Source organism: Oryctolagus cuniculus, chromosome 19 (assembly GCF_051225735.1).
Source record: "Oryctolagus cuniculus isolate XC-2025 breed Fujian yellow rabbit chromosome 19, ASM5122573v1, whole genome shotgun sequence".
In the NCBI taxonomy this organism is placed as follows: domain Eukaryota; kingdom Metazoa; phylum Chordata; class Mammalia; order Lagomorpha; family Leporidae; genus Oryctolagus; species Oryctolagus cuniculus.
The window spans coordinates 11032929-11047445 of NC_142885.1; the positions used below are offsets into that span (position 1 = coordinate 11032929).

At 64.7% G+C, this 14517-nt stretch overlaps 1 protein-coding gene across 2 annotated transcripts; it reads left to right on the forward strand.

Annotated features, from left to right (window-relative positions):
* The first annotated feature begins 3541 nt into the window (after nucleotides 1-3541).
* ORAI2 (ORAI calcium release-activated calcium modulator 2) lies at nucleotides 3542-13861 on the forward strand. Of its 2 annotated transcripts, none has more exons than XM_017340101.4 (3): nucleotides 3542-3661; nucleotides 6373-6610; nucleotides 12414-13086. In XM_017340101.4, exons 2-3 carry the CDS (start codon nucleotides 6386-6388, stop codon nucleotides 12951-12953), a joined length of 765 nt encoding a protein of 254 aa, XP_017195590.1. In that variant the 5' UTR covers nucleotides 3542-3661; nucleotides 6373-6385; the 3' UTR covers nucleotides 12954-13086. The 2 variants fall into 2 exon arrangements, with proteins under 2 accessions (XP_017195590.1, XP_008251161.1); XM_008252939.5 differs by lacking the exon at nucleotides 3542-3661 and adding an exon at nucleotides 3916-4050 and having other exon boundaries at nucleotides 12414-13861.
* Nucleotides 13862-14517: the final 656 nt, after the last annotated feature.

The following is a 14517-nucleotide window of genomic DNA, read 5'->3' on the forward strand; positions in this document are numbered from 1 at the left end:
GGTCTTCCACATCCACAGGTTCACTCCCCAAGTGGCCACAACGGCCAGGACTGAGCCAGGAGCTTCATTCAGGTCTCCCGTATGGGTACAGGAGCCCAAGCACCTGGGCCACCTACTGCTGCTTCCCCAGGCCGTCAGCAGAGAGCTGGATTGGAAGTAGAGCAGCCAGGACTTGAACTGGTGCCCGTATGGGGTGCTAGCCTCGCAGGAGGCAGCTTTACCCTCTACGCCACAACAGAGGCCCCTGCCAAACAAGGTTTCCAAACACGGAGTTCTGGGAACTTGCCAGGACACGCGGGTAGTAAGTGGCGGAGCTGGGGGTGCCGGGGGGTCTTGGGGGGTGCCGGGGCTGGGGGCTACAGCCCCTTCAGCGAGTCGCCCGGTGACGCGCATGTTCCAGGCTGAGGCGGGGTGAGGTGGTGCTCTGCTCTCCCCCTGGTAGAAAGCATCCTGGTGACAGGCTTCCGGTGTTCACTCATTGGGCGAGTTTGCCGATGCCCCGCCCCCACCCCGGCACAGCATTGGCCGTGCGTCTGGTGTCTGCCGTCTGGAGAAACCATGCTAGCTGGGCTCTGTCCAGGCCAAGTCACAGTGCTGCTGGCGGAACAAGTGTGGGACCAGGGTATGTATGATGAACTGTCGGAAAAACCATCGGAGGCCACAGGAGCCTGCGCCGTCCTTCCACGGCAGTGCGGTGTGGGTGTGTGGGACAGAGCTGTGTGAACAGTTAGCGTCAGGGAGCGCGGGAGCAGTGTCCCGCACTACAGCGCCAGCCCGAGTCCATGGCTTTAAATCCACCCTTACTGGGGCCCTCTCAGCTTGTGGCTTTGACTTCCGTTCAGTGCCCAGACTGTCCTGTCCCCCTGGATGTCCAATGGGAGCCTTAAACTTGGTATAAGGAAAACTTGGACTTCAGCCCCTAGGCATGTTCCTCCTCCATCTTCCCTCCTTGGGCACCGGGGCTGCCATCCGCACAGGTGCTGGAGCACACCGCTCCCCCAGCTGTCCACCAGCAGGTCCTGGACCTGCTCATTTGTGTGCCCCGGCCCACACTACCAGCATCCCCTGGGTGGATGCTATGGGGCCTCCGGCTCATGCCCGCCCCAGTTTGTTCTCCCCGCAGCAGCCAGAGTGACCCTCTGAAAACCACGTCTTGGCACCCCGGTGCCTGTCCTCAGTCTTGGGACAGAACAGCAGCTGCAGGGTGCTGCTTCCCTCCCTCGTGCCAGACCACCCTCACGCTTGCTCCCACTGGCACCCTCCAGCCCCATCCCTGGACCCCGGCCCCACCTCGGGCCACCACCTCTCCAGCCACAGTGTGGGTGTCGCTGCCTCCAGGGGAGCCTTCCCACTGCCCCTCAGCTCTGCCTGGTTCTGGTGCGCGGCGCCTGTCAGTCCTCCGAGCTGTCAGCCCCAGCCACACCAGCCCACAAGAGGTGGGGCTTCCTGAAAAGGCCTTTGTGGCCAGGACGTAAGAGCCGGGAGCTACGCTTGCAGGAGACGGCTGTGGCCCCTGTGGGGCGGCCTGCCTGAAACCCAGGTTCCTAAAGCAGCTGGTTTTTAACAACCCTCGTACCCGCAGCATGAGAAGTACCCTGACTATTTTACATTTACTTCCCTTTTTCCAACACCTGAGTTAGAGCTGGAATGTCGTGTCTGCTTTTGGAAATGATTGTAACTCGGCTGGTTCCTGGGGAGGAGAGCCTGCCTCCCTCTGCAGCCGTGGTGGGCGCCAGCAAGCCTTCTCCGACCCCTCTGGAAGTTCACATTTGTTTCCTCTTCCCCATACTTCAGTGAGCCGCCGTTACCATCGTTCAACACAGATTGCAGAGAGAGCGCGCTCTGGGAAGTTAACCTGGCTGCGGGGTTGAGTTCTGTGTGCACTGGGCACCACCTGCTAAGCCCAGAGGCCTGTGCTGGGGGCTGGGGACGATGGCGAGCAGGACACGCCGTGTAGGAGTGGCGAGGAGGGCTGCCAGCTGCCGGGGCCTCTGCACCACCCAGGGGACAGGGGTTCGACAGAGGCCGCAAGGACCCTGCTTGCCCCCTGCGGCTGGGAGAGCGGAGTGGAAGGGGACGGGTGGAGCAGACAGAGCAGAGGCCGTGCTGGCCTGAACTGGCATGGGGGCAGAGAGGCAGGGAGACCCAGAGATGCTGAGGCAGAATTCACCGGACTGGGGGGGGGGGGGGCGACACTGGATTGATGATGTCACCGGCTGAGTGGATGATGGGACGCTCCCTCAGGCAGGTGGCCCCAACGCCGGCGCTGACTGGTGGCTGACACCCTTGGGTTGAGCCGCAGAGCTGAAGAGGGAATGGGGGGTGCTGGATGGCAGTGAAGGCAGGAAGTGGAGACCAGCTGCAGGGGGTCAGGCCACCCACCCAGAAGGGTTGGGGGGAGGCCGGGAAATGGACGTTTGCATTGTGGGTTTTGCAGAGGGGCTGCTGTGGGTGATGACAAGACCTAGGTCATGGGAGTGAGTGGCCGAGGAGACCAGACGGGAGCCACAAGGCCCGGGAGGCCCCCGGCTGGCTCAGCAGGACTGGAGGGCTGCCCTCAGCGTGCACTACACAGGTTGGTCTGTTCAAAGGCCCGGTGGCCGTGGCCCTGGCCCTATAGGGGATGGAGCAAAGCAGCCGGCTAGGGAGGCAGCCCCCACCCAGCGCGGGCATCTGGACCGCAGCCTCCCTCCCTCTGTGTGACTCCCGCCCCGCTGTCGGTGTCTTGGCCGTTCCATCTCCGTTGGTCACCACGCAACACCCTCCTCTGTCTCAGGGGGAAAAGAAGCTGTTTAGTGTGTGTGGTTAGGAAGCCGGCTCTGACGCTGCGGCTGGCCTCTGTCGGGGCTTGTGGGATGGCTGGCGGGAGGGTGGAGCCGGCTCCGGCCTGCCCAGGAGCTCTGGGGAGACCTGAACCGAGCGAGCGATGACTCTCACCTGTGAGTCAGTGTCGCCAATGCAGAACAAAGCCTTCTCTTCCTGGCTCCCATCCACACCCGCCCAGGGCCTCCCCTGCCCCTGTGGGTGACCAGGAGGGGAGGCCGGCGGAGTCGGGCCCATCCCGGGTGAGAGGGTGCCATGCCCGCAGCAGCTCCCAACCGTCAGGAAACCTGGGCCGCTTGACAGGAGTGGAATTTTTCTTTGGCTTGGAGAAATGTGTCACGGTCCGGCACTGTTGTGACAGATGGAAAAATCCTATGTAGGGCACACAGCAGCCTGCCGGGCGCGCGGAGCGGGCGCCCAGGGCCCGTCTGGCACGGCACGGCGGCTGACATGAACCACGGCGCCTCTCAGTGAGATACTCGCGGGCACTTCCTGAAAAGAACGTTCCCCTTAGTATCTCCGCCCTAAGCCGCAGCAGAGGGGAAGGGCCGGGCTCCGCAGGGACCCTCCCGCGCCGTCTGCGGTCAGCCCCGCTGCACCCGTGGCCAGCCCCAGCCCTTTCCCCATCCTGACCTCCCCACGCCCTGGTCCACCCCGCCCTGCTCCCACACGGCCGAGAGCAGACGCCGGGCATCCTCCGGGGTGCATCCTCCGGGGTGACCCCACCCTCAAGCCAGCATCGGCCCCGCCAGTCTGACCCGCGCTCATGGGAGCCCAGGCCCCTGCCCGGTCCCCTGGCCTGCCTCGCCCCCGCCACGTCAGCGGGATTAGGTGTGAGGTGAGCATCCTGCGGAGATGCCCGTGGAGGCACACCCGCCACGCCCGCCCGCGGGACCCTCTCCCTGGGAACCGAGCGCCCCTCCCCGCCTGGAGGTCACGTGGTTGGCCGCGCCCGCAGGGCTGGTCACGTGACGGCGCGCGCCGTTGCCCTGGCAGCCGCTGCAGCGGCCCGGCCTGCGGGGGCGGGGGCGGGGGCGGGGGTGGGGCGGGACAGCCGGTGCAGGCGGGGCCCGGGGGGGGGGGGGACCCTGCGGGCCGAGCGGAAGGAGGGAGGGGGCCGCCACGCTCGGCGCCCCGGCCGCGAGGCCACACGGCCACGCCACGGCCGCCTGCCGGGAGCCCGGAGCCAGCGCAGGGCCGGGCGGGGCGGACGGCGGCGCAGCTCCGGTGAGTTCCGCGGAGGGTCCGCACCCAGCCCTGTGGCCAGGGGTCTGGGCGGGGAAGCGGGGCTGGAATTGGAGCATGGACGGACGCCCGGCTGAGCGGGAAACCGGGCTTTCTCGGGATGGGGCGGGTGGAAGAGAGGTGGGGGTCGGCCAGGTAGCCCCTGGCAGGGGATTCCGGGTAGGGTGCGTGCCCAGGTGGCGGCGGTGGCCAGGGCTTCCCCGGGGGTGAGGACAGGGATGTGGACAGACGCCTCCGGAGGCCCCCGCTTGACAGACACTCTGTGCCCCAGATGTGTAGAGGCAGCCGAGGCGAGCCGACCCCAAAGCCTGCCTGTGGAGACGCTTCCCGCAGGCCTGCGAGGATGCACGGGCCCTCGCCCTACAGGCCTGCGCTCCCCCCGGCAGCCGGCCCCAAGACCATGGGCCCCGAGCCCGTGGGCCCTGGCAGAGGCGGACAGAGCTGCAGTGTGGGGCCCCTGTCTGTGGAGGAAGTGGTTTCTCTGTTAGCGCCAGCAAGCCTGTCCTGAGACCCAGCCCCAGGCCGCCTGTCCCCCCAACACCACCACCCTGGGGGCCTCTGCAGGGCCTAGACCGCCCTGGCCCCTCCCTCTGGATCCCGCCCCCACGTCCCTCAGTTGAACTGTGGCCCCGTCGCAGCTCCTCCACTCCCTATCCACCCCTTCCTCCCGCGTGCCTGGCCCCACTGGCCCTGTCCTAATGCTGACTCGGCGCGGCTTCTGCACACATCTCCCTGTCCCGGCCGGCAGCCCCTACCCCTGGAGCTTGGTGGGACCTGTGCCCACAGCTGGACTTCCTGCCTGTCGGATCCCTGCACGTGGCCAGCACCTTGCCTTTGGGGGAGGTCCCGCTTTGCCAAGACTGTCTTCAGCGCCTCGGAGCGTGTCCCCTGTCCCCGAGCCGGTGGTGCCAGCTGCCCCCGGGCAGTGGCGTCCTCCAAGGTGGGATTCCGTCTTTGGTGCCTAAGTGCTGGGAGACAGACGCTCTGGTGGAGCAAAGTTTAGCCTCGGCTCACCCCGTGCTGTGTCTCCTGTCTTCATGAGACCTGTTACATGTAACACATTTCCAAACCGCACTGTTTTCCGATGTTCGGAGCTAACCAGCCCCAGGCCGGTGAGGGCGTTTCCCTGACGCCTCTCCAAGGGAGGTTCCAGTGACGAGGCACCCGGCTGCAGATGTGGGCGAGCAGCCGAGACCCAGGCACCCCGGGCAGGAGTAGGGCACACAGCTGTTCCCTGGAGGTGCCCCCTGGGCAGGAGGAGCCATGGCCTGTGGCCCGGCAGCGAGGGCAGACAGCTTCCCGAGAGAGCCGGCTCACTCCAGTCCCCACCTTGCTGTGGAATCCTCCCAGAGCTTGGCGCGAACGGATTAAGTCCGTGTCTCCCGATTGCTGACCCTACGCCCGGCACCCCTGCCCCCAGCACTTGGAAACGCCGTGTGTGGCTTTCTCCTGGGGACCACGTGGCGGAATATGGAAGTTAGCACCCAAGGCCGAGTGAGCCGCGAGGTGCCCGTGCCCTAGGAGCAGCCCTGCCGGGTGTGCGTGCGGGAGCCACAGGCGATCACCCATCGCCGCGTGGGTTTAAATTCTCAGATCTGCTCAGAGGAGCCCTTCCGACGTTCGGTCAGTGTCAACGTCCAGCCAGGCGCCCACCGCGATGGCCGCAGGGGTCTCCAGTCAGTTGGAGATCCCATTTCTCGTTGTCTGAAGGTTCCCGCCGTAGCTTGGACGTGGCTCAACTGGAGTTACGTAAGCCGAGTGGTTTCTTAGGGGAACCGTACGGATTAGCGTGCAGGCCGCACTCGCTCCTTGCAAGTTTTATTCCGCGGCTGCACCTGGGCGTCGAGAGCGGCTTACAGGTGCATTGTGTCGTCCGGGGGTTCCGCAGGAGGGGCTGTCCCCATTCTGGGGCGAGGGTGTAGGCAGTGGAGTCACATCCGGGTTCCCTACCCTCAGCCCCGGCTGAAGTGCCGCAGCTCCCCCCCCCCCCCGACATTCGGAGGTGGCCCGGGTCAGGGGAGTCAGCAGTGCTTTTCGCCAGCCCTGGGTCCCTTCACCCCCCAGCCTTCTCCTGACTGGGGCTTGCGGAAGCAGCAGGAGGCAGATTCCAGGTCTTGGCCACGGTGGTGACTGGTGATGCCTGCCCGACCCTCCATGCCCCGGCTTGGGGACAGCCTCCGAGGGCAGGGCCTCACGCCGTCCCACCTTTGGGCCCCCAGCTCTGGCACAGGCTTGGGCCGTCCCCCCCGGGGGGGGAAGCAGGGTTCCTCAGGATGCTTGAACGTGTCCCCCTCCTTCCCCCAGCCCGGCTCCCACCATGAGCGCTGAGCTCAACGTGCCTGTGGACCCGTCCACCCCCGCCTGCTCGGAGCCCGGCCACAAGGGCATGGATTACCGGGACTGGGTCCGCCGCAGCTACCTGGAACTGGTCACCTCCAACCACCACTCGGTGCAGGCCCTGTCCTGGAGGAAGCTCTACCTGAGCAGAGCCAAGCTGAAGGCCTCCAGCAGGACCTCGGCCCTGCTCTCCGGCTTCGCCATGGTGAGTGCAGGTGCGGCGGGGCAGGTCGGCCCAGACCCAGTTCCTCTTAGAGGACGCCTCTGTGCCCCGAGGGCAGGTGGGGGCCTTTCTCTCAGGATCCCCAGCAGGGATGCCTAGAGCGGCCTCCCTCTCAGGCGCCACCCCGCAGTTTGGGAATCCAAGGGGTTAAGCAGGGACCGAGGGCTCCCCAGGGATTAGCTGCTGCCCCCTGAGCTCCTGGCCCTGCCCCCCCACCCCCCCCCGCTCCCGCCTTCCCCCTGAGTCATCCCCAGGGCAGGAATCGGTCTGGGCAGGGCCGCGTCTGCCATCTGCCGCCTGCCGCCTGTCTCGCCCCACCTCTGCTGTGTGCCGAGCTGCCGGCAGGCTGGGAGTGACCTGTGTCTGCAGCCCAGAGCCTCTCTCTCTCAAATGGTGGTGGAAGCCGGCAGGCTGCGTCTGAGGCCACGCCCCTGCGGCCGTGAGGACAGGACGGGCCACTGGCTCGCCGTGGTCAGGGAGGGCGAGACAGGGCGGGCCCGGAGGGCCACACGTTTGGGCATAGGTCGGAAGCTTAAAGCTAAGGCTCATTTAGGCCTGGCTTCTGTAAATGTCGTCACCAAAGTGTATCAACTCGTGGCTCACGACGGGCTTGCCGCGATTTTCCTCCTGTGGTTTGCGTCACAGTAAGAACAGGAGTGGGCGTTGAGCCCAGCAGCTAAAGCACCAGTTGGGGTGCCGGGTCCCCGTGTCGGAGTGCGTGGGCGTTACCCGAGTGTGACCCCCAGCTGCGGCTCCGGCTCCAGCGTCCTGCGGTGCAGGCCCCGGGACGCAGCCACTATGGCTCCGATGACAGCACTGTGCTGACCGCTCCTGGCTCTGGCCCGGCCCAGCCCTGGCTGTCGTGGGCTTCTGGGGAGCGAACCAGTGGCTCCCTCTGTCTCTCAGGTAGACAGAGGGTAAGAAGTTAAGCAGAACGTCCCTCCAGCCTGTGTGTGAGAAGTCTGGATGTCACTTAGAGTTGGCTTCCGGTGTGGACCGCAGAGAGTAGGGGTGCGCCAGCTGTGCCGGCCGGGGCCTGCTTGTGTTCTGACCTTGGAGAGGTGCGAGTATTTCAGGACCTGCTGCCACTGCCTGCCCCCCTGCGTGGGGCCCAGGTCTCAGCTGTCATTTTACACCCCGACCTGCCGCCTTTCTAGACTTGAGGGTCCCTCCCTGTTTTTCTGCCACGTTGAATTCAGGCTTCAAAACCACAAATTACTTTTTTTTTTTACTTTTTATTTATTTATGTTTATTTGACAGGTAGAGTTATATATAGAGAGAGACAGAAAGGTCTTCCTTCCGTTGGTTCACCCCCCAAATGGCCGCCACAGCTGGCGCTGCACCGATCCGAAGCGAGGAGCCAGGTGCTTCTCCTGGTCTCCCATGGGGTGCAGGGCCCAAGCACTTGGGCCATCCTCCACTGCCTTCCCAGGCCACAGCAGGGAGCTGGCCTGGAAGAGGAGCAACCGGGACAGAACCTGGTGCCCATATGGGATGCCGGCGCCGCAGGTGGAGGATTAGCCAAGTGAGCCGCAGCACCTGCCCCACTTTTTTTTTTATTTATTCGTTTATTTGAAAGGCAGAGTTACAGAGAGACAGAGGCAGAGAGACGTCTTCCATCCACTGGTTCACTCCCCAAATGGCTGCAACAGTCAGAGCTGTGCTGATCTGAAGCCAGGAGCTTCTTCCGGGTCCCCCAAGCAGGTGCAGGGACTCAAGCACTTGGGCCACCTCCCACTGCTTTCCCAGGCCATTAGCAGGGAGCTGGATCGGAAGTGGAGCAGCCAGGACTCGAACCAGCACCCACGTGGGATGCCAGCACTGCAGGCGGCAGTTTTATTCACTGTGCCACAGCACCGGCCCCCAAAATCACAAATTAAGGTTGGAAAGCAGGCGCTGTGAGTAGTGCTACAAACGGGGAGTGCGAATTCTGGAGACGAGAGGTTCAGGAGGCCCTAGCAACACTCAGAGGTATACGGTGGTGCTAGGTGAGCACGGTGAGCCAGACAGGCCGCGCTGGGCGTCCCGAGGCAGCCGGGTGCCGGCCGTGCACTCCCTGGCCGGGGCTGCACACCCCTGGTGATGACCCTTTCTCACCCCCACTTGGGGTGGGCCCTTGGCCCCAGCAGCTTGGAGAAGCCCCCAGCACCCTCGCCCTGTCTTCTGGAGGTCGCTCCCCTGGGGAGGCGGGGAGGTCAGCGTCTCTGAGCCTAGGAGCTGAAGAGCCCACCCCAGGCCAGGTGGGGAAATACGCGACAAGCACAGGGCATCGGAACCGCAGCTGGGCCGGCGCTGTGGTGCAGCGGGTGGAGCCATTGCCTGCAGTGCCGGCATCCCATGTGGGTGCCGGTTCGAGTCCCGGCCGCTCCACTTCAATCCAGCTCCCTGCTAATGCACCTGGGAAAGCAGTGGAAGATGGGCCCAAGTGCCTGGGCCCCTGCATCCACGTGGGAGACCAGAAAGAAGCTCCTGGCTCCTGCCTTTGGCCTGACCCAGCCCCAGCCACTGCAGCCATCCGGGAGTGAACCAGCAGATGGAAGATCTCTCTCTCTCTCTCTGTCTCTGTAACTGTCCCTTTCAAATAAATAGAAAAAAAATCTTAAGAAAAGAAACAGCTGCTGAGTGGGGGCAGGGCCGTGGCCAGAGGGACGCAGCCGGCTCGCCCCGCCGAGCCCCTCTACGTCAGGTCCCCCAGCTCCAACCCCAGAGCGGCTGCCCTGACCAGCGTGTGCTGGTGCCCAAGCCGGAGTTGGCGTCTGGGTGTTCATCCTTCCCTCGACAGATAAGCAGCGCCCGGAGCCCACCCCGGAAAACCTCTGTGTAAACAGTGAGGGGCAGCCCCTGGCCTCTCTCTCCTGGGGGCTCTGTCGGCCCTGTCTGCTCTGAGCAGTGGGCGGCAGCACGGACAGGCCCACAAGGGCTCTGAGGAACAGCACCCCCTGGCCAGCGTAGGTACATGTTTATCTGAGAGGTGGAGGGACAGAGAACAGAGACCTCAAATCCGTGGGTTCCCCGCAGTGCTTGCAGCAAGCAGGGCGGGGCCCTGTATCCGGGCCTCCCGAGCGTTGGGCCATCGTCTGTTGCCTTCCCAGTTAGCGGGAGCAGCCGGGACTCAGACGAGCGCTGCGGTGCCGTGCCAGTGTCACAGCCGGCACCGAGCCCACTGCTCCGCAAGCCTGGCCCTGGCCGCCGAGCGGCTGTTGTGGCTCGGGCCCCAGGCCTGCCCTGACCTCTGACTTAGCACAGGCGAGGGGCGGGGCCGGGGCGCTCACGCTAAGAAGAAGTGGTTGCTGTAGGAGGTTGTGAAATCTTCCTTACAGACTTCTAAATTTTTTTTTTTTTTCAAATAGAAGAGAGGCAGTGTGTTGTGTATTTTTTTTTAAATTTATTTTATTGATTTGAAAGGCAGAAAGAGAGAAGTCTGCCTTCCTCTCGTTCACTCCCTAAATGCCTGCAACAGCCACGGCTGGACCCTCCACAAGCAGCCGCAGCAGCCACAGTGCCACAGTGGGGTGGGGTGGGGGGCGGGCAGGGAGCCGAGGGGCCACCAGTGGGAGGCCACGAGCCCGGAGCTCAGTCCAAGCCTCCCACGTGGGTGGCAGGGGCCCAGCACCCGAGCCATCCTCTGCCAGCTTCCAGAATGCACGTTGGCAGGAAGTGGGGCAGCGCTGGGCTTGAGCAGACACTGACAGGGGACGCAGGGGCCGAAGCAGCGTTTTAGCAGCTATACCGGACACTTGCCGCCCTCTCACAGATTCTTAAAAAACAGGGGTGGGGCCGGCATCCCATGTGGATGCTGGTTCGAGTCCCGGCTCCTCGACTTCCAATCCAGCTCCCTGCTAATGCGCCTGGGAAAGCAGTAGAAGATGGCCCGAGTCCTGGGCCCCTGCACCCGCGTGGGAGACCAGGAAGAAGCTCCTGGCTTAGGCCCAGCCCTGGCCATTGTGGCCATTTAGGGAGTGAGCCAGTGGATGGAAGACCTCTCTCTGTTTCTCTCCCTCGAACTCTGCCTTTCAAATAAATAAAATAAATCTTTTAAAAAAAATAGGAATGGCTCAAATATATTAAGCAAAACCAGTGTGTAGAAAAATCCCCTGGCTATACTTTCTTTAAAGAAAGGAAGGAAGAAAAATTTGAGGGTTAAAGAGAAAGTGAGAGAGCTTCTTCACTGGTTTGCTCCCCAAGTGCCTGCAGCAGCCAGGGCTGGACCATGGGCAAAGCTGGGAGTCGGGGCTCCCAGAGGGGGGCAGGAACCCAAGTACTTGAGCCATCGCCACTGCCTCCCAGGGTCTGCAGTAGCAGGAAGCTGGAGCCGGGAGCCAGGGGCAGAAGTCAAGTCCGTGTGGCCGTGGCCACCTGGCCCGGCCTCTCCCTCAGGCCTTCCTGCCCCTCCCTTGCCTGGCGTGTCGGGAGGTGGGCCTGGTCTACACCCTTCCTGGGACGGGCCGAGGTGGGCCGGGAGGGTGTGGGAATGGACTTGGCCTGGGAGGGGCGTGTCGCTCCAGTTGGGGAGAAACCCTTTTGGGTCCAGCCCGCCTGTTGGCCACCTCCTGTTCCAGGGTAGGCTGGGGGCTTCACGTTCCCTCTGGGGGTCTTTAAGAAGTATAAAACAAATGTTCACAGCCTGGTGGTCCCCACCCTGCACAGGTGACCCCACAATTCTTTTAATTAATTTATTTGAAAGAGTTACAGAGAGGAGGAGAGGCAGAGAGAGAGAGAGAGAGATAGGTAGGTCTTCCATCCACTGGTTCATTCCCCAATTGGCCGCAATGGCTAGAGCTGCGCTGATCTGGAGCCAGGAGCCAGGAGCTTCCTCCCAGTCTTCCCATGCGGGTGCAGGGCCCAAGGACGTGGACCATCCTCCACTGCCTTCCCAGGCCACAGCAGAGAGCTGGATGGGAAGTGGAGCAGCCGGGACTAGAACTGGTGCCCCCATGGGATGCGGGCACTGCAGGCGGCACCTTTACCTGCTACGCCACAGCGCCGGCCCGAACTCACAGTTCTTTACCCCCCCCCCTTTTCTCTGTTTAATTAATTAGTTAATTCATTAATTTGAAAGACACAGAGAGCTTCCATCCGCTGCTGCTTTCTCCAAATGGCCACAGCAGCCGGGGCTGGGCTGGCGCCAGGAGCTCGGAGCTCCATCCTGCTCTCCCAGGATTCCACCCGGACTCCCCCCGGGCTCTCTCAGTGACTGTCCCCTTACCTGCTGGGACCCCTCCCACACCTCCCCTCTGGTCCCCGGCCCCAGCTGGGCGACACGCCCTGTGGTCTGGAGGATTCCGTCCAGGGTGCACCCGTGAGCCTCGGCCTCCGGGAGCCTCTGTGCGCCTCTTGCAAAGCCCACTCGTAGTGTTTGCCAAACAGCCAGCGTCCGGCAGCTGAACCACCCGTCAGCCTGGCTCTGACGCCGGCAGTGGAGCCGTGTGCTGCGGGGGCCTCTGCCCTGGGTCGGCGCCAGTGGCCCAGCTACCCCCTCGCTCCTGTAGGGAAAGCACCCGGAGGGGAGACCCCCCACCCCCCGCCCTGGGCCTCTTTGCTCTGCTCTGTACTCTTTAGATTGTTCCTCGGTGGAATCCCAGGAAAGACAGGGACGTGTGTGATGTTTAAACGGTAAGGGGCCTGCACGGCGGAGCAGCTGGCCAGGCCGCAGCTGGCAAGCCGGGGTCCACGCGGGAGGGAGCACCAGCTGTGAGTGCCGTGGTCTCCGAGGGCCCAGAACCCGGGTGGCCCCGCCCCGCCCCTCTCTGCGGCTGGTGACTCCCCGGGACTCCGTGACTCGCAGGTGGCCATGGTGGAGGTGCAGCTGGAGACGCAGTACCAGTACCCGCGGCCGCTGCTCATCGCCTTCAGCGCCTGCACCACGGTGCTGGTGGCCGTGCACCTGTTCGCGCTGCTCATCAGCACCTGCATCCTGCCCAACGTGGAGGCGGTGAGCAACATCCACAACCTCAACTCCATCAGCGAGTCCCCGCACGAGCGCATGCACCCCTACATCGAGCTGGCCTGGGGCTTCTCCACCGTGCTGGGCATCCTGCTCTTCCTGGCCGAGGTGGTGCTGCTCTGCTGGATCAAGTTCCTGCCCGTGGACTCGAGGCGCCAGCCCGGCCCCCTGCCCGGCGCCGGCGGCCACACGGGCTGGCAGGCCGCCCTGGTGTCCACCATCATCATGGTGCCCGTGGGCCTCATCTTCGTGGTCTTCACCATCCACTTCTACCGCTCGCTGGTGCGCCACAAGACCGAGCGCCACAACCGCGAGATCGAGGAGCTGCACAAGCTCAAGGTGCAGCTGGACGGACACGAGCGCGGCCTGCAGGTGGTCTGAGGGAGGGCGTGGCCCCGCCGCCTGCAGGGGCGTCAGGGAGGGCGTGGCCCGCCGCCTGCAGGGGGTGTCAGGGTGGGCGTGGCCCCGCCGCCTGCAGGTGGTCTGAGAGTGGGCGTGGCCCCGCCGCCTGCAGGGGGCGTCAGGGAGGGCGCGGGCCCCGCCAGGCTGCGTGGACACTGCCGGACAGTTCAAGACCAAAGTTCCGCTCCTGTCTTAACGCTGCCATCGCCTCCATGGTCCCCTCAGGAAACGGGGCTCTGGCTACGAGCTCGGGGGCAGAGACAGACCCGGCCCCCTGGCCCTGGCCCCGGGGCGCAGTGAAGAGCCCCGGTTGAGGAGGCTGTGCTGTCAGCCCTGCCCCAGGTAGGGTTCCAGGCAGCACCCCATGGGCAGAGGCGTTTCGCAGACCTGGCGCCACTGGCCGGTGGGGGTGGGGAGACTCGGGCAGCGCCCTGAGTTCAGAGCAGGAGCTGTGGAGGGAGACCTGAGGTGGGCGGCACGGCCGCCTGGCCGGGGGCAACTGGCAGGGACCAGGGTTCCGGCACGGGCCGGCTCGGCCGAGGGTCGCGGCCTGGTGTTGGGGTCAGGAAGGGGTGTCTGGGCACCCACCGAGGAGGCTGGCGGCCAGAGCGCGCTCTCCCTGCCAGCCCGGTGCCCTGGCTTTGTGCGGCCCCCCAAGCGGGGAAGGACCCCTGGTCCATGGCCTCTGAGGCTGAGTTGCCACCCACAGGGAAGGGGACAGCCTGGGGAGGACTGGGGCAGTGGGGTCGGTGGGACCCCTCCCCCAGCTCTGCCTCGCTGTGCCTCTCGTGGACACGGGCCACCAGCACAGAGGTTCCCGCCACCACCGCGCAGTGCGGGCTCTGGTTCTCACCAGGGCGTCTGGCAGGCCTGAGCACGCCCGTGTGCGGCAGCTGCCCCCACACTGCTGTTGAAACTCAGCTTGTCCCGGTCACCAGCGGCGACCCGGGCAGGGCGGCCTTGTCTCTCGTTCTGTTGTTGATTTCTCTGTGCTCAGCTCAGTGTCTGTGGGGTCTGGGTTGTCTGTGCCCTGGGGGATCTGGGATTGAGACACCCGGAGCCCTGGCACACATCTCGCAGCCCGGTCTCCCCACGGCCGCGTCCCCTGCAGCCCCCCCCCCCGTCTTTGCTCCCCTGGAGCCTTCCTGGCATCGCCCCACACCCAGCAGCGGCGGCTGCTACTCCTAGGCGGCCGCCTGGGGTCCAGCTCTGCAGCTGGGAGGGGCTGCGCCAGCCACCCTGTGCCAGCCTGGGGTCAGTTACTTCTCCAGACCATAGGCAGAGCCCTCGGCCTGGCCTGGCCCTGTCGGGGTCGGCCCCGAGGGCTCAGCACGGTGCCACAGGGAGGGGAGATGCCACAGCCCCGGGTGACACTAACCGGTGATGCGCTTGGCGGTGTTCGCCCGGAGCATGCCCAGCGCCAGCCTTCTGGCTGCAAGGCACGGCGGGCAGCCTCTGGGGAACGTGACCGTGGGTGCGAGGAGCTGGTAGGGGCTCCTCGGGAGGGGCAGGAGCCACTCCTCAGGGCAGGGAACCACAGGCT

What these genes read in the sequence shown, in the direction of transcription:
- ORAI2 (XM_017340101.4), top strand. Translation starts at nt 6,386, where the DNA reads ATGAGCGCTGAGCTCAACGTGCCTGTGGACCCGTCCACCCCCGCCTGC. An exon ending in TGCTCTCCGGCTTCGCCATG is followed by an intron (nt 6,611 to 12,413) that starts GTGAGTGCAGGT and finishes CGTGACTCGCAG; the next exon opens with GTGGCCATGGTGGAGGTGCA.